General features: G+C 41.0%; 1 protein-coding gene across 2 annotated transcripts in view; it reads right to left on the bottom strand.

Annotated features, from left to right (window-relative positions):
- Positions 1 to 18,030, bottom strand: part of FAM171A2 (family with sequence similarity 171 member A2) — a 44,979-nt gene extending 26,949 nt beyond the window's left edge. Inside the window, exon 1 of one of the 2 annotated variants that reach the window (XM_088143348.1) lies at positions 17,780 to 18,030. In XM_088143348.1, coding sequence (XP_087999474.1) covers positions 17,780 to 17,894 — 115 coding nt within the window. In that variant the 5' untranslated portion in view covers positions 17,895 to 18,030. The remainder of the gene's footprint in view (positions 1 to 17,779) is intronic. The other variant, XM_088143347.1, reaches the window with a different exon arrangement.

Here is an 18,030-nt window from a genome sequence, read left to right as displayed (position 1 = left end):
AGTTTTGCATCCTGGATATGGTAACTTTGTGTAAACCTGTGATTAAAGGAATACTGGGACTTTCTACACCATCCCCTGAAATTAAATCTTTAAAATCCACTGATCAGTCATTACCAGCGTAAGACTCCCTTCCCTTCCTCCACATTTTAAAAAGTGAAATAAAGCCATGCTTGAGATCCCCCTCCCAAGGAAAGTGAAAAGGCAGAAGTGCCCCCAAGGGGAAGAGATTGCTGGTTGATTCCTGACCTATGTTCCCTCTAAAGCAGTGTTTCTCAACCTTGACAACTGAAGTCCACACATCTTAAAGTTGCAAGGGTTGAGAAATACTGCTCTAAGGTGTGCATTTCACTGTATGTGTCCACACTACTCTCAAAACCATGCACACAATAAAAAATTGAGTGCACACAAAATTAAGTTCTATAATAATAATAATAATAATAATAATAATAATAATAATAATGCATTATAAAACTTCTGAGCTCACGACTCATGAGGAGCCCTGCACAAGCTTGCTGCCTTGGCTTAAGTGCACCAGTGAGGGTCGCTTGGCATCACCACGGTGCAGACTGAGCAGGAGCTCCTGGACATCAGGCAAGCAGTCCTTTCCTGGCCTTGTAGCTCACCTGCCCCAAATCATGCCCAACTAGAGACACACTGGGTGCAACCCCAGAGCCTCCCGTGCATGAAGGAATAACTCCCTCCTCCCTAAAAAAAAAAAAAGTTTAATATCTGTTGAGTTTTGAGCTGCACAAAGTCCATGATCATTGTTAACTTTATAGCAATTTCCATTTTTAAATTAATAATAAAGTTTGAATAAGTTCAGAATGCATTTAAGAAAAAGAAAAGAAAAGGAAAGGAAAAATGATGGAGAGGGAGCTATCTAAATGGTTTTGTACAATGCTTTTCTTTTTTCTTTAAATGTCTGCATTACAATATCAAGACAAAAATGCTTACAAAATATCGATTGCCATATCAGTTATCAGTGACTAGTGAGTTTATGTTATTATCTGCAAGTATGTATATGCAGACCCACTTTGGTGTAGTGACTAAGGCACCAGGCTAAAAGCCAGGAGACTGTGAGTTCTAGTCCCACCTTAGGCACAAAGCCAGCTGGGTGACCTTGGGCCGGTCACTTCTCTTAGGAGGAAAGAACTGGCAAGTCACTTCTGAAAAATGCAGGGGGCAGTCACCAGGAGTTAAAAAATGACTTGGAAACACAATTTCTAAGCATATAAGTGACATACTACTATATTTTCTAGTTTCTATACTGTACTTTACCCAAGAAATATACAAACATGTCTACAAGTGGATATTACATGTATTTACTTGCAATTTACTTGTATACTCATATTGTGGCGCACAAATCTGTGCTTGGTTTAGGAAAAACTACACAAAACATTTCTTTCTGCACACAACATACCAGAAATTAGAGAGTACACAGTTCCTGACTGCTGCTGATTCTTTCCTAAAGTTTTCTGATTGCAGCTTTGCTGGTTGTCAGAACCCATGAACAGAAAGCAAGGACTTACATCAGTCAAAATGGGAGAAGAAAGACATTGCATGTGAAGGAAGTGCACATGTGTATAGAAATCCAGGATTTGAGCATGAGCAGCCAATCAGAAGATTTTGGTAAGAATACTGTACAAGGAAAAGGAAGCAACAGTGATGTTATTGAGGGTTGGTATGCTATGGACCACCAAGTCAGGCAGAAGATCTGGAAAATGCCTTCCTAGGCCAGATTTTAGAACTCGCAGAGAGAACAGATGTGGTAATAATGGGAGACTACATCTGTTGGAATATCATTTGGGCCAAAATTGCAAGGTCTCTAAAGTTCCTCAGAGGTCTTGCTGGCTGCTTCATTTTTTACCTTGTTGAAGAGGTAAAACCAGAGGGCAAGGGACCACCGTATCATCTTGGGTTTCAGGGTACTACATAAGGAGAAATGGAACTTCCCAATTTCAGAAGAATCCATTTCAACAAGTTTAGAGAACTACTAGACAGGATCCCAAGAACAGAAATCCTCAGGTCAAACGGAGAACAGGAGAGTTGGGAACTTCTTGAATATAAGATATTGGAGGTACAATTGCACACAATTCCAATGAGAAGAAAAAAGGGGGGGCAGCTTAGGAAACTACTGTGGATGTATAGGGAGCAGTTTGTTTGTGAGCATTTAGAAAAGAATGCACTGCTTGGCAGGATGGGTTTATCAAAACAAATCATTCCAATTCAACCTGATCTCCTTTTTTGACACCAACAAGTTTAGTTGACCACAAAAATGTGATGGACCTGGCATTTAACAAAGTCTTTCATGTGAAGTGAAAGCGAAGATGGCAAAATGTGGGCTGAACTATGCTAACATTAGATGGATACCAAGTTGGCTAAACAATTGTACTCAATGTGTAATGTCAATGACTCCACATCAAGTTGGAAGGAGATGTCAAGTGGCATACCATTAGAACTCTGTTCTAGGCTTAGTTCTGCTCAACATATTTGTGAATAACTTGAATGAGGGGTTAGAAAATATGATTATCAAATCTGCAGAAGACAAAAGGCAGTGTGGATAGCAAACATCTCAGAGGACAATGTCAAGGAGGATCTTAACAAACTGGAAGAGGGGACAGAAACCAGAAAGCTGAGAAATGCAACATCCTTCATTGGGATTGAAAATAATAAAAGGCATGAGTACATGATGGAGGAGACCTGGGCAGCAATACATGGTGTCTTGGTGGGTCACAAGTTGAACAAGAACCAGCAGTTTGATACAGCTGCAAACAAACAAAAACTCCAAACTCAAATTCAATCCTAAACTGCATCTACAGAAATATAGTGCCAAGATCAAGAGAAGTAATTGTTCCTCTCTATTCCACATTCGTTAAACCACACCTAATATATTACATCCAGTTATGGACATCAGATTTTAGGAAAGACATTGACAAACTGGAGCATGTCCAGAGGAGAGCAATCAAGATAATAAATAGCTTGGAAGAAAAAAAAAACTTATGGCAAATGGTTGAATGCATCCAGACATTTCACTAAAGAAGAGAGAACTGCAGGAAGACAAAACTATAAAAAGGGCTCTTTAGATGGGAAGACTTGTTCAATATTGTTCCAGAAGACAGAACAAAAAATAACAGGTCTAAATTACAAGGAAGTTTCCAACTGAACATCAGGAAGAACTTCCTAACATTAAGAGGTATTCAATAATGGAACAGAGTACCTTGGGAGACAGTGAACTCTTCTTTGTTGGAAGTATTTAAGTTAAGGCTGGATGGCTAGCTATTGAGGATACTAATGATGGATTCCTGCAATGGGCAGAAGGCTGGACTAGGTGATCTTCAAGATCTCTTCCAACCTTTATGTACTATGCTGCTATGAAAAGATTAGGAATGCATTACAGTGCTGTGGAGCAGGTAACTTATTTTGAATTGAAATTCAGTATTGGGAAATGGCTGTGGAAAATATGCAATACTATCAGATATGATATGATATGATATAACTTAGTAATATATTATAACTGGGCACATACACAATTAACGACAGATCAGAGTACTCATAATACTTGCAATACTGATGTTAGATACACATGTAATTAATATTCATAACAAGAATTTTAAAAAAAATGAGGACTAAGAAAAAACTTAGCTCAGAAAGCATGGCTTACGGTTTAGGTTTGAGCTTCGGGAAGTTTCTCAGAATTATTAATAAAAAGAACAAGTCTGTCTATGCAAATTTGTTACTGTACTCTCAAATCTTCATTACAGATAACTCCTAACACTAACAACCAAAAGGGTTTACTCAGACGGTTCAACTTTTCTTCTTTAACTGATGTTTTTTCTGGAAAGAAAAATATTGGAAGAATTGAAGGAAAAGATAAAGTTAGAAGTAAGGAACAGAGAACAAATATTACTATGACTCCAAAATTTGATAAAGAAGATTTTGATAAATAAAAATCTCATTTAAGAGCACTCTAGAAAGTTTCCAGGAGAGTTGAAAATGTGTAGTTAGTGATTCCCCAAAGAAGAAACACTGACTTTGTCTCACTGAACCAAGTATTCTTGAACATTTCTATTGTTCCAAAAATATTGAAAATTGTTTAGCATCAACAAAACTCAAAAGGGCATTACTACCAATAGTAGTGAACCCTCTCTTTCAAATCCTTGAATCAAAAATAGCATTTTCTCTAGTTTCAGTCACCAGCATCATGTCGCACAAACACCGGAATTCAGGTCAGCCCCCCTCCCCCCGCCATTATTCCTAATCTATTATCTCCAAGCTGTTTCCCTTGTTTCCTTTGGCATGGCATGGTTTCGGTCCAATGCTTCAAAGTGTGCCCTTGCTTCTTTTCATTCTTGGATCTCCACCCTACCTGCACTGCACTGCAGACCATACATTATCTCCAAATTACACAATCGCTTTTCTCTGCTTTAGAACTGTAGCTTGGGCAGGCCTATATGACCATCTTGAATCAGTTAAAGTCAGGATTTTCCTCCAAAAGAGCTGCAGAATCTGGATCAAGATACTAGAAACAGATTTCAGGAAACTTTGCCAATTAAAAACATTCTATACCTTAACATTATGAATGAGTGGGGACCCATATTAAAACCTGCCAGGCAATAACCAGTCTTAAAGTTGGTACAAGTAGTCCTTGGGTTACAACCACTCATTCAGCGACCATTCAAAGTTATGACAGTGCTGAAAGAGGGGGACTTACAACTGTCCTTGAAGTTGTTGCTATCACAGCGTCCCTGCAGTCACATGATAGCAATTTGGGTGTTTGGCAACCAGCTTGCAAATACGACAGTTGCAGCATCCCGCAGTTACAGGAACACCATTTGCGGACTTCCCTGCTGGCTTCCCACAAGCAAAGTCAATGGGGAATCCAGCAGGAGGTCACAAGTCACTCCTGCCACTTTTTTGCCTGCCTGCCCATGCTCTGTAGCATCTGCCCACGGACCTGCCTGCAGCTCCTGCTGGGCTCCATAGCACCTGCCCACGACAACCACCTGTCCGCCTGCACTCCATAGCACCTGCCCATGGCACCCACCCACCTGCACTCCGTACTGCCCACCCGCACTCTGTACCACCTGCCTGCACTCTATACTGACTGCCCACCCATAGCTCTTGCCCACTGGCCTGCTTGCTTGGGACTCCTGCCTCTTCCCATGTCACAGTTATGTGAGGTCCTTGTTTAATGACCTGCATGGTCCTGGGACTGCCGGGATCACCATTGCTAAGTGATGCAGTCATGTGACATCATGCTTTATGACTGCATCGCTTAGTGATGGAAATTCCATTCCCAATTGCCATCGTAACCTGAGGACTACCTGTAAGCTTCTGAAATGCAGAACAGGAAAACTCTCTCTCACTTCCCCTTGAAATCAGGAGACTTTAAAAGCACCATTGGGAGATAGATTGTTGAACTCACATCAAAAGGTTTCGGGCAATCTCAGAAGTCTCAACAAACACAGTGTGTTTTTCATGCATTACAACTGTTAATTGATAAGGTACTTGTAATCTGTCTCACACATAACTTGCATCGCATAACCAACCTGTCTTTCCCTCCCTTACCTCCCCGCATCCCAATTTAAATCCTCCATCAGTTTAGCAGCTCTATGAATCTGATGAAATGAGCTCCAGCTCATGAAAGCTTAGGCCTTTTAATTCAATTTGTTAGTAAGAAAGATTCTCCTTGAAATCAAATTGCATAAAGTAATAAAGTTTGTTTAACCCAGCAAGTTACATCTGCAAAATTCTGTCTTCACCTCTAGAATATTATCTTTTGTTTGTTTGAAATCCTCAACATGCTGTCATTTAGCTGACTTCAATAGTCCATCAGACCTACACAGGCCCTTGTCGCACCGTTTGTATTTTTTTCTTTTGAATGATAGACACTTCTCAGCATGCAAGTGTGAAGAAACTACTCCTTTATTTTAGGATAGTCCTATCAATTCCAATTAGATGGGACTAACTAAGCTAGAAGGAACTGGCAGGATGTAACCCATTTTTGCAACATATTCCTAACCCTTTTCCTCTTGTCATGGGGTATTATATGAGAGAACCAGGAGTAGGAAGAGATAAAGGACATTGCTCTGCTGTGCTATATTTCCCTGCTCTGCTATATTACAGTTTAGAGCAGTGAACCCCACATTGAAACTTGTTATGTTTTTATGTATATAGCTTTAGATCCATACTAGACAACCCATTGGGTCATCCTTTGAGAGAAAGGTTATCTGAGGAACCATCTTGTCCCAGTTACATCCGTCCGTCCCATCTAGTCCGACGTGAAGGGCATGTTGCGGACCCCATCAGCTAAAGAATTCGGACTGGCAGGGTCGAGGAGAGCCTTTTCCATCATTCCCCACCCTGTGGAACATCTTGCCCCGAGGTGAGGTTGGCCCTCACTCTCCTGGCTTTCCAGAAGAGCATAAAGACTGGCTCTGCCACCAAGCTTGGGGGTCTAATGGGTGCTCGCAGCACTGGGGGTGGTTGGTGGTTTGATGACGCTTTCCTTGTCTTTTATTGTAAATATTTTTTATTGTTTTTATCATTTTTTATGCGTAAGCCGCCTAGAGTCACTTGTATAGTGAGATGGCTGGTATATAAATTTGATTAAATAAATAAATAAATAAATATTTAAAAAGGTAGTGCAGTCTGATATGACCAGAATGAATATTAAATTTTAGGCTGACCATATTTTTTTTACCCCATTGCTGGATAATCCCATGATCGTCTAAGAACAGTATATATCATAAATAGAAAAATAATTGTAGTGGCAAATGAATTTCAATAATAAGTCAATATTTACTTACCTAAACAGATAAACAGAATGACCAAGGGTGGGCAAAAAAGCAGTGGGAGCAGGAGTGACTTCTGACTTCCTGCTGACTTCCCCATTGATTTTTCCTGTGGGAAGCTGGCAGGAAGCATTGGAAATCATGATCGCGTGACTGTGGAGATGCTGCAACAGCCACAACTTTGCAGATAAAACTGGTCTGAACATCATGGAAATTTCAATTCCACAGGAGTAATGGGTCCTGGATTTTTTACGCATTTTTTAAGTTAGAAGATTTTAGGTATCTTGATTCAAAAATTGTTGTGGCATAATGTACCATTTGGCTAACTTGCGGGTACAAACAGATAAACACAAGAGTTTTAGTAGTATAGAGGTAGTCCTTGCTTAACAACCGTTCATTTAACGATGGTTCAAAGTGACAATGGCCTTGGAAAAAGTGCTTTACGACTTGTACTCGCACTTATGACCATTGCAAACCATCACATCACCCCCTCTGGTCACATGATAGCAATCTGTGACTTTTTACAATGGTCATTAAGCAAATCACAGTCGTTAAGTGAATCACGTGGTCATTAAGCAAATTCTGGCAAAAAACATCTATTGGGGAAGCTGGATTTGCTTAACGACCACAGTAATTCACTTAATGACCTCGTAAAAATGGTCATGAAATCAGGTCTGGTCATGTGGTGACTCATTTAACGACTGCCCCAATTTTTCTGGCCCCTATTGTGGTTGTTAAGCAAGGACTACCTGTATAGATATAGGATAGACACATTCCAGTGAGTAGGAAAGGGAAAAGATATCTTGTTTCCCCCTGAAATTCTCCTGTATATTTCAGATAGAGACAGAGAGAGTTGTAAACTCCACAACATGCATTTTGAACTCCAGCCAATCTTTATTCCCTCCCATGCTTATTATTCCTTTCCAGGGGCTTGAGTAGATCAATTCCTTCTTTTATATTTTCTTTTATAAGAGACATGTAAACGCATAAACTTGCCACCCTACATTCTATGCAATCTACATGTTGTTCATAAGAGGCAATATATCCAACTCTTTTTTTCTATGCATTGTTCTTGCCAACTGTGCTTCAAACAGGTTGTGCTGGAAGAAAAGGCATGGCAGACAGTCTGTTGGAATCTCCTCTGGGGCAGCTGCAGGCAATCTTAAAACCTTCCTTCCATCTTGCTGCCAGTTTAGCAAGTCCTAAAAGTATTCAACCAATCAATCCTGAACCTCTTGTTACATGGCAACAGCGTAGCTTGTGATTCTGGCACTTGTCTCTGGAGTCAAGAATGCAAGCCTGGTGGTAGGTAGAGTATCAGGTAAGCTCAAAGAGGAGGAGGAGGAGGAGGAGGAGGCAGTGGCAAGGAGGCACCCACAACCAGAGGAAGAAATTGCACTGCACTTCACCTAGCTGTGAAGTGCAGGAAAGCACAGAGTCAGAGTTCCTGACACTAATTAACAGGGAAGACTTAAGACAAATCTACATATTCCCTTAACTTCAACTTCAGGATACCTGGTTAACCATTCTTGAAAGACACATACACATCTTCTCATTTCCATCCTATAGTCAAAGCCAACTACCTCTGGGGTTTTCTGATCCAATGAGGAGGTAGTGTTTTTCATCTTCTCTCAGCAGAAGCTCTGCTATCCTTGTGGTTTTTGTCACTTTAGAAGTGACTGTGGTGAAGATGTGGCAGGGGCTGGGAACTGCCCTGCTCCTACTGGCAGCTTTCAGCTGCTGGGGGCACATTTTCCTGGTCAACCTTTCTTAGTGATATAGTGAGGGCCTGGTCTACTACTGTCTCTTGCTACCATGAAATCCCAGGAAAAAACTGATAGACCAGGATTTCTCTAAAGTGAGTTGTAAAGATTTTAATAGATAGCTAAACCTGCCACTTTGACCATGTAACAATCAATCAATCAATCAATCAATCAATCAATCTTTATTACAGTCATAGACCAATACAAAACATAAGTTTATAAAACAAGCATAGTCAAACTTGGAATGTTAACAACTTGTAGTGGGAGGCATATATTTTAGAATACACTTGTTCAGCTCAACGAGTGAGGTCTACGATATAGCCTATGTTGTTTATACTAACTATGTATGGATTAAAAATATATTAAATGTAAAGTATAAAACTTAAAAGTCTACATTGTGACTATGCTATATGTAAAAATAAGTATAGGCAAAATTATAAAAAGTTTTCTAAGTATACAACCCATTACAGAGGATAGCCTTTCTCAGTTTTGGTCTCTTGGTGAGGCGGATCTTCATTGCTGCTGCGCAGAATCTTGCTACCTGCTCTGTTACTGTAGGATGTTCATCTATGAGCAACAGTTGCACGTAACAAAACTTGCCTCCTTTCCCAACCCCAGCTCAAATTAGTGGGACAGACTGATAGGGGGGGAAAAAATTGCCAGGTGGGAAAAGCACCAATTGTTGCACCTTAACTTGTCCAACAGTAAACTGTTAGGAAAGTGCCATTTGCTGGCCTAGCTACCAAGGCAGAGTAGAGACCAGCTATGTCAACAGAGCAAATTAAAGTTGGCATACTTTACACTATCTCACAGACTGAAACAAACCGCATTAAGCTGACTGGATAGGCCTTTAGCTGAGGTAGTGGAAGTAGCAGGTACACTGAAGAAAGTGACCATGAAGACCTTGATTTTATGGATTTCAAAACAGAAAATTTTAATAAACTCAGAACAATGATATTTAGGATCCATGGTAGGAGAATCTAATGGGAAAGGGGACACAAAATTTGTAAGAGTCCCTAAAGTAGATGAGCACAGCAGTAAACAATTGTACCGAGACGAACAGAAGAACGTGGCTCCAAAATGCTGACTGAAGATCTGAAAAGAGAAAGGATACATGAAGGAAGAACAAGAGTCTTGTCACAAAGGAAGAATACAGGCAGATAGTCCAGTACTGCAGAGTCAGTATCAGGAAAGCTAAATCTCAGGATATAAATACTAACAAAAAAAATAATAATAAATCCAAAAAACATCTTTTTCAGATATGCTCAAAATAGAAAAAGCAAAGATCAGTGTATTATTTGCTCAGTGAGGAAGGCAATATGCTAACAAATACTGTAGCAAAGAAAAAGCAAAGCTCTTAGATTCTACTTTAGTACAGTTTTCTCCAATAAAAACTATGTAAATACCCCAAGGAATTGTGAAGAACAGGATGGAAGGGAAAGATTGATAGAAACTTGATTAGAGAACACCTCTCTACTTTGAGTTTAAACCTCTCAGATCAGATGAACTGAATCCTAGAGGAATGAAAGAACTAGCTGATGGTCTGACCAAACCTTTACATATTTATCTTTGGGAAATCCTGGAGAAAAGCCACATAACTGGAGAAGAGTATTGCTTCTATCTACAGAAAGAGGAAAAGGAAACTCCAGCAGACCAGCCAGTCTGACAATGATATGTGGGAAGATTCCAGAGTAGATTAAAAAGAGATTGATCTGCAAGTACCTTTAAAACAAAGCAGAAATTACAAGAAATCACAATGAAATTGTCAAGAACAATTAATTTTATCCCATTTCTAAAAACTGGATAAATTTCCTTAATAGATTGTGGAAATGTAGACATAACTCGACATCAGCAAAGCATTTATCAAAGTACCTCATGGCACTGATTAGTAAAGTAGTCAAAGGATGGCCTGGATGACATGACAATTAAGTAATTATTCCACTCTGTTATGCATAGGTCAGATCCCACCACAAATAATAGGTCCAGTTCTGGGCATCACACTGTAATAAGGATCCAGATAAACTGAAACAGTTTTGATGAAGGGCGAATGAAGAGGACAAGAAATTAAAACCTATGAAGAGAGACTGAATGAGCTATACATGTATTACCTAGAAAAGACACTTAAGGAGGAGATAAGGTTGCATCTATCAAATGCATGAAAGGATGTCACACAGAAGGTCAAGACCTGTTCTTTTGTGTTCCAGGATGCAGGATATGGAATAATGGATTTCAGATACAGGAAGACAGATTCTGATAGAGTGTTGGAAAAAAATTGTAACAGTGAGAGCAGTCCAACCATGGAACCAAGTGCACAGAGAGATGGTAGGTTCTTTTTAATTGGATGTGTGCAAGTAGCAGCTCGACAGTAATCTCTCTCTGAGATGGTTTAATTTGGAGCTTTGCACTTAATAAAGGGTTAGCCTTGATGGCTTGAATGGCCCCTTCCAACTGTGATTCTATCACGGGCTCGCTTGAATCAGCAGGGGCATATTTACCAGCAGAGTCACAGCAATTTCATCACATGGGAGATCTCTTAATCTGCCTGACCTGGTCTCCCTCCCTCCCTCCCTCCCCTTCCCTCCCCTTCCCTCCCCTTCCCCTTATTCATTATGCCTAGGGAGTAAGAGAAAATCCTTCCCTAATTTTTGGATAGGGTCCAAACTGGACACTGAACCAGGTCACTAACAGTAGGAATGATGATACTGAGAACCCACAAGAAAAAGTTGCATGGCATCCACTTTAATGATAATAAAGGGGTCTATGCAGGAACTGAGGCATTGTTCAAGTAGCTATTTCCAGAGTACCTTCAGAAAAAAAATCAGCCTGCTGTTTTCTGCTATTTCTTTGTGTTTAGAACAAATGGAATGAATCTCAAAATGTGACAGTCCTAATGGGAAGAATAATGGTAGCAAGTCCAACAGCCCCACCCTCCAACCATATAGCAGGCAGATTTTTGCAGTTGAGGAATGCTGTTGAATTCAGATGATTCCCAGATGTTCATCTTGCTTCAGCTACAAGCAAAATTCCAATGGCCTAATCTACTTTCCCAGGCTCCAGAGGGACCAAAGCTTGGGTAGAACGAACAGCCTTCACACATGGGGAGGAAGACAAGAGACTATACCCAGAGGTGGTTAGAAAAGAAGCAGCAGCTAAGAGCTGAATGCCACATGCAAACACTTCAGCAGCTGCTACCATAAAATCGCTGTCATGAAAATTGAAAAGCTGGCATTTACTATATATTAGGTCTATCATAGTGTGTGCTTGGAGGAGCTGTCTCTTCCATAAGTCTACAAGCTGTTCTGTACTACTAGTGGCTGCCTTTAAAAATTGGGACCCCTTCCTCCAGGCAATACAAGTCCCACCACACAATATTCTTCCTTTGTCACAGGAAGTCCTGCCATGCTTATTGGATGCAATTCTTATGGGACCCAGGAGGTGTGCTTTCCCTGTCACTATGCCTGCCCTTTAGGGTTAGGGTAATTCTGGATGGCCCTGACCCTGCTGGCTTTTAAGAGGGCCTTGAAAACCTGGCTTTTCCCATGGGCACAGGGCCAGGATGTCGTGCTAACCCCCTACGTGACATGGATGTGGATTCCATCTTATGCAACGTAGTGTTTTATGGCTGTGATTTTCTTTTTTGTTTTTTCCCCCTAGGTTGATGTTTTAATCCTCTTGTAAGCCACTCAGAATTACTTGATGAGTGGGTGGCCTTAGAAATGGAAGAATCGATTAATTATATAAAATTCTGGCCAAAGTTTTCTTACCAGTTTCTGGGAAGATTTACGTAGCTTGAAATCTGAGGCATAAAACACTGTCTCTATCCCATTCATGCATCTTTTGCTCAAAATGACACTCAAGGTGGCAAAAATAAGTTGTTTAAGGCCTCTCCAGAGATAGAAAACAGTAAACCCATATATATTCTATCACACACTGGGGGGAGTCAATAGGAAATAACTTCTATGTATTTTCATTTTATCAACTGCTAGCTATTTTAGAAATAACACTCTTCATTCATCTGCATCACACTTTTCTTGAATCCCCACAATAATTTTTTCATGGTCTCTTTTTATTAGAAATCATTTTTTAATTTAGAAATATTAGCTGTTATTAGAAATTATCAAAGTGCTTATGCTTTCACTTAAGTCTTCTATAAGCTTACTTCCAAGTTAAAGAAACTGTGCAAAACCTGAGCCGACACAATAAAATGGATCTCTTTTCAAGACATCAGTGACAAATATTACCATAAATTCCTACATCAAATGCACCAAAAGGATATGAAGGCCAATTCTATTTCTGAAACCTTTGGAAGATGAAATTGTTCCAATGTACAGCAACTTGGCTTGTTTTGCATTCTTTATTGATATAGCCCAAACATCTTGTCAACAGACCTCAGGCATAGTGGTGCATTATTCTGGTGCTCAATGTTCGCCTATCTCAGTTCATAATACCTACTAATGGATGGCTGTAGGAGGAGAGCTGTTAGTCAATGATGCAAAAAAACCCCAAAAAAACCCCAGGACTCTGGCAGCACCTTTTCCAATTAACAAATTTTATTAAAAGGCATAAGCTTTCATGACCTGCAGCTTACTTTAGCAGATGGTGGATGGTTGAATCCTAAGGGTGACAAATATCACTGTTTCTGAAGCAATAATACTCACAGTACTTATGGAGGCACCTATGTAGCCACTCCTGAAAAAGTCCAGATGGGACCCAAAGGATTTTGCTAACTACTGACTAGTCCCTTTGGAGGAAAGTGTTCAAGTGACTTCAACTCCAACTTCATTCTTGATTGACACTGATTTCTATTCATAACTATCTCATTAGCAGACGGCTTGATAAAAAAATGTATGTATGAGCTGGATTCTCTTCAAATATAATGTCTGCAGTGGAAACTAGATGTAGTAGAAAGAAAATACCAGATCCCCATCAGAAACTGTAAATGTAAAACAGATATTTCTTTGAAGATGTCTAATGTATCTAAGTAGGTCTAAGCTTAAATATTATCCAGGATAACTCTTTCAAAGAAATACTAGATGCAATAAATAAAAACATCAAGTAGTTAATCTGTAATTGATAATGCTTCTTTAAAACACATGTGTTTATAATGTCCTATTTTGGGAGAAAGTAGTGGATTATATAAATATGACTGCCACAAAAATTAAAATTCTCAGAGAATAATGTTCTTTTGAATTACATACCTATTACATGGAAATTGACAACTGGACAATGTAAATGGATTCTCTGTGTCCTTATTATGACCAAAAGACTGATACTGTATTGCAGCATTGGAAAGATCAATGTATGGCCCCATTCACTCAATGGATTGAAGACCTGATTATTCTTGCCACCTATGAGGGGATTGCCTATAGACGCAGACTTTGTGTGGAGAAGTATAATGAAATATGGAACTCATTTATACAAAATACAATAGGTTAAAGGCAAAAGATAGTTATATAAATGTATTAGAAATAAATATATCTATGCACCGGAATAATATATAATATTAGATAAGAATATAGAGAACTTTAACTGTTATAATGATACATTATACTTTGGGGTTTTTTCTGTTTTTTTCATTTTCTTTTTTAAAAGCACTCTTTTACTGTTGTTTCTTTTCTTTTTCTTTTTCTTTTTTTGGAGAATGTAGGTATCTGCACTACAATTATTTTTGTGTTCTATTTTTTTCTTTTTTTTCTTTCTTATTATTTTCAAACCAATAAATAAATAAATAAATAGTCAATCTGTAATAAGATAGATGCTGAGTGAAAACCTACCTAGAAACCACCTGAAGGCAGCCTTGCATTCCATGACCATATCACTAATGGTTTCCAAGGCTATGAGTAGTCAGTAGTAAGGGAATGAGGGCTAACAGTTACTTATAGGACCCAGCATGGAGAAGAGGCTTTAGGATCATATGCTGGACACAAATTAACACTGGGGGAAAACCATCAGAGAGAGGTGGTGGCAGCCACAGTCACATTTGTCAAGCTAGGTCATCTCATTCCAACTCATTACTTAAGATGGTATATGCTCTTCACAATTACCTATCTGCACTGTATGCTTTATTGGGCTGAAAGAGCACTTTGATGTAAATGTAGTGTGCCTACAATCTCTTCCCCTTTACTCTGCTCCACGGTTACCTCCTATCCCAGATACTTGAATTATGGAAGCGTGGAACACTACTTTCACTCCAAATTGTAAGAGATTTATCACGTACAGATCTTTAATTGAAAGCATCCCTGCTCAGAGTATTTATGATAAACACATACTAATTACAGAGGGAAAACTGAGGACAAGAGACTTGTTTATTAACAATTGAAGAGAATTTGCAGTTGAATTAGTACTGGGCTACATCCTTTCATTAAACATTTCACAATGCTTTGAAAGCTCACTTCTGGAATCTGTTTGCAATACAGTACCAGGATCAAGCCCCAACAATAATAACAAAGCAAAGAGTATCTAAGTGCATTTAGAAGGACTCCCTTTTGATCACTAAATAACTGCAACTACAATCATAAGGATTATAAAGAACAGGGTATTCATAATAAAGAGGGTGGCTCCCAAGCAAAGTGTTGTAGATTTGTAGAACAAAAACAGACGGACAACAAGCTAGTTTTATAGAAATTCTATCCTTTGAAGCAGAATTTAATTTGGAATGGAGACTTCCAGAGCAATTTATTGACAAAGGAAACATGGAACTAACTAAGGCAATAGGGACAGGAGATTTTAATGACATGAAATAAACCAGCGTGCACCAAACTCATGCTAAAGTACCCAAGTGTTTTTTAAACATAGTATAGTAAAAGCAGCTCAGAAAGTAAAATATTCCACTATTTTATTGTGCATATTTTATAGGCCAAGAGACATTTACACAAAACCCACAATTAATGTCTAAGGATACTGATGAATTAACATTGCTGCTGCTTTTTCAGAATTGTGAATACCTTTGACCATAAGTAACATATAACTTTAAATCTAATATAATCTAAAGATGTTAAATCACATGTCTTCCCAAATATAAAATGACAACAGAAACTGGCCCAGGCACAGAGTAATGGAGTATTCATAGTTCTGTTTTTCTAAACAAAGAAAACCAGGATGAGCACATCTCTAGTTTGGTATAAAGAAGCACAGGTGAGCCTTCCTTTTTAAAACCAGACTGACATACCATGTTTGTCAAGATAGCTTATTTTCTTTATTCTTCCTATGAAAACACACAATGCAAGACCAGGCTGGAGGAGTTTGTGGCTTACAGCCAACCATTTTTGCTAGAGATGTTGATATATTGAATTGGCTGGAGTAGCTCTCAGGAACAGCAGGTGCACGGACAACCTGCAGGTAAGGGGGTGGAACCGGTTCTTCCAAAATGTAATGGCAGTTCTAGGGAAAACAAGTACATTTCCAGAAATCACAGAGTCTATTATCTCCTTGTTGAGATAAAAGTGAAATGACAACTTATTTTGCACTGCATATAAGGAAGAGTCGTCACATCTACCCACTCATGCTCCAGCAAGCACAAGCTCACATAAAGGTTTAATTATTTCCATCATCCACATACAAAATTCTGCAGCTCACCAGTCAGAACAAACAGGACCTCTGTCTCTGTTCTGACATCTGGGCCCAAGACATAAACAACAAGGATGTGGAAGGCCACTGAATTCAAGCGAGGTGCAACTACATGAAAGTCACACAGACTCATATGGTGCTGCCAGACTCTTCTGATTTTCAGACTCATTCGGTGCTACTCCTCCAGGGACTTTCATTGCTGCCATTTCCCACCAGCACAAGGGGTGTTTTCCTTTGGGGTGCTATTCCATAAACGGCCACAGACACTCTAGGGCACACGCCATATTCCAAGTGAGGATCCCCTGCCGGATGTACATAGTGCCAAGAAGGAAGAAAAAGGCGGGGACCCAGAATTAAGTTATTGTGCCACTTGGAAAAATACAACTGTGGCTATCAAATAGGGATGAATAGAGGAAACACAACTAAATGGGAGATAGAAAGATGGACACAGAAAGGTAGAATGTTAGATGAATAGCTAAGATTAAATTAAACTTACAGGTTCAGCCTACATGTATGTTTGAATACCACATATCGGACATGTCATGTTTATTTCAGACAATAAAGGTTCAGTGAAAAAGCTCACACATTTGGGGACAATTCACACAAGTATGTATGTAGATCTATAAAAAATGCTGAAGATAAACAAAGAATACTAGAGCATCAACAGGTACACCAACAGAGGTCAGAGGATGTATAGAGAAAGGATGGGTGTGGACCAAGTAGAAATCTGGATGGAAGAAGGCTGAGATGTGCGGATGGTTCAGAGGCAGGATGAGAAAAGGGGCACATCTGTTAGAGAAAAGGACAGAAGGGCAGACAAAGCCCTGGAGAGGGAAATAATAGGGGGGAAAGACCCTGGACGAGGCTGCGTGGGTAGGGGAAATCGAGATTACCATGTAAGGAGATGGCCGGGCAAAGTGGGGGAGGAGAAAAGGAGGCTGTGAGGGATCGGGGAAGAGAGGGGCAGGGGGGTGCTACCCAGGCTGAGAGAGAGGATCTGGCGTGGGGAGAGATCACGGAGATTTACCCTACCCTTAACAGACAGCGCTTCTCTTCCCCACCTCCCCCCACTCCACGTCCGGGAGGTGCAGGTTGCAGCCGCGCAAGGGTACCCAATCAGACCCTTAGCAAGCAGCTGGTCGATTCTTGCCCCATTTTGACTTTCTTTGTCCGGGAGGGGCGCCCTTCAAGTGGAGAAGACAATGCGGCTTCCAATATCAAGGAGGGCGCGATAAGGGGTGGGGGACGCGTGGAAAAAAACCGCGTGGACCCATCCATTTTCCCTCCTTCCCCTCTCGTGTGTCGCATCTCCTTCGTCCTGCTACAACCCCCCAATCTCCCCCAACTGACCCCCTGCAGAGGAAATCGGAGCCCCCAGAGAACGGCGGGAGTAAAAGCTCCCCGGCACGTAGAACCTGCCTTCCCCCCGCCCCGCCCGGCGCGCCTCACCTTGACCGAGCGCGCGAAGGGGCGGGAGGCGGCAATCTCAGCCGCCAGCCTCCCTCCACCGAGGCGTTTTAAGGCACTGCGCCCATCCCTCCGGGCTGCCCCACCCACCCCAGCCGCGGAGAACGAGCGGAGCCTCGCAAACCCCGCAAGCGCCCTCCAACCCGCCGCGCCCGCGAGCTCTTCCCCGGCGGGCGCGCAGCCACTCACCCTGCGGGCTGGGAGGCTCCCCCGGCTGTGCCTTGCCCAGAGCCGACCAGCCGGGGCCGACGAGCAGCGGCAAGAGGATGGCGAAGCGCATCGCCACAGCCGGCGCCCGCAGCATTCTGGCCGCGCCACCGGCTCCCGCTACCCGGCCATGGCGCGTCCGGAGAACCCTCGGCGGCAACTGGGCTGGCTCCGCAGGATCCGGTTATGCGCTGGCGACGGCAGAGGCGGCGCTGCGACGGTGCCCGAGTCCG

Source organism: Python bivittatus, unplaced genomic scaffold (assembly GCF_059951505.1).
Source record: "Python bivittatus isolate LINGU-HERP-01145 unplaced genomic scaffold, Pbiv_v1 ctg000410_np1212, whole genome shotgun sequence".
Lineage (NCBI taxonomy): Eukaryota > Metazoa > Chordata > Lepidosauria > Squamata > Pythonidae > Python > Python bivittatus.
This window is presented reverse-complemented; position numbering and strand designations above follow the sequence as displayed.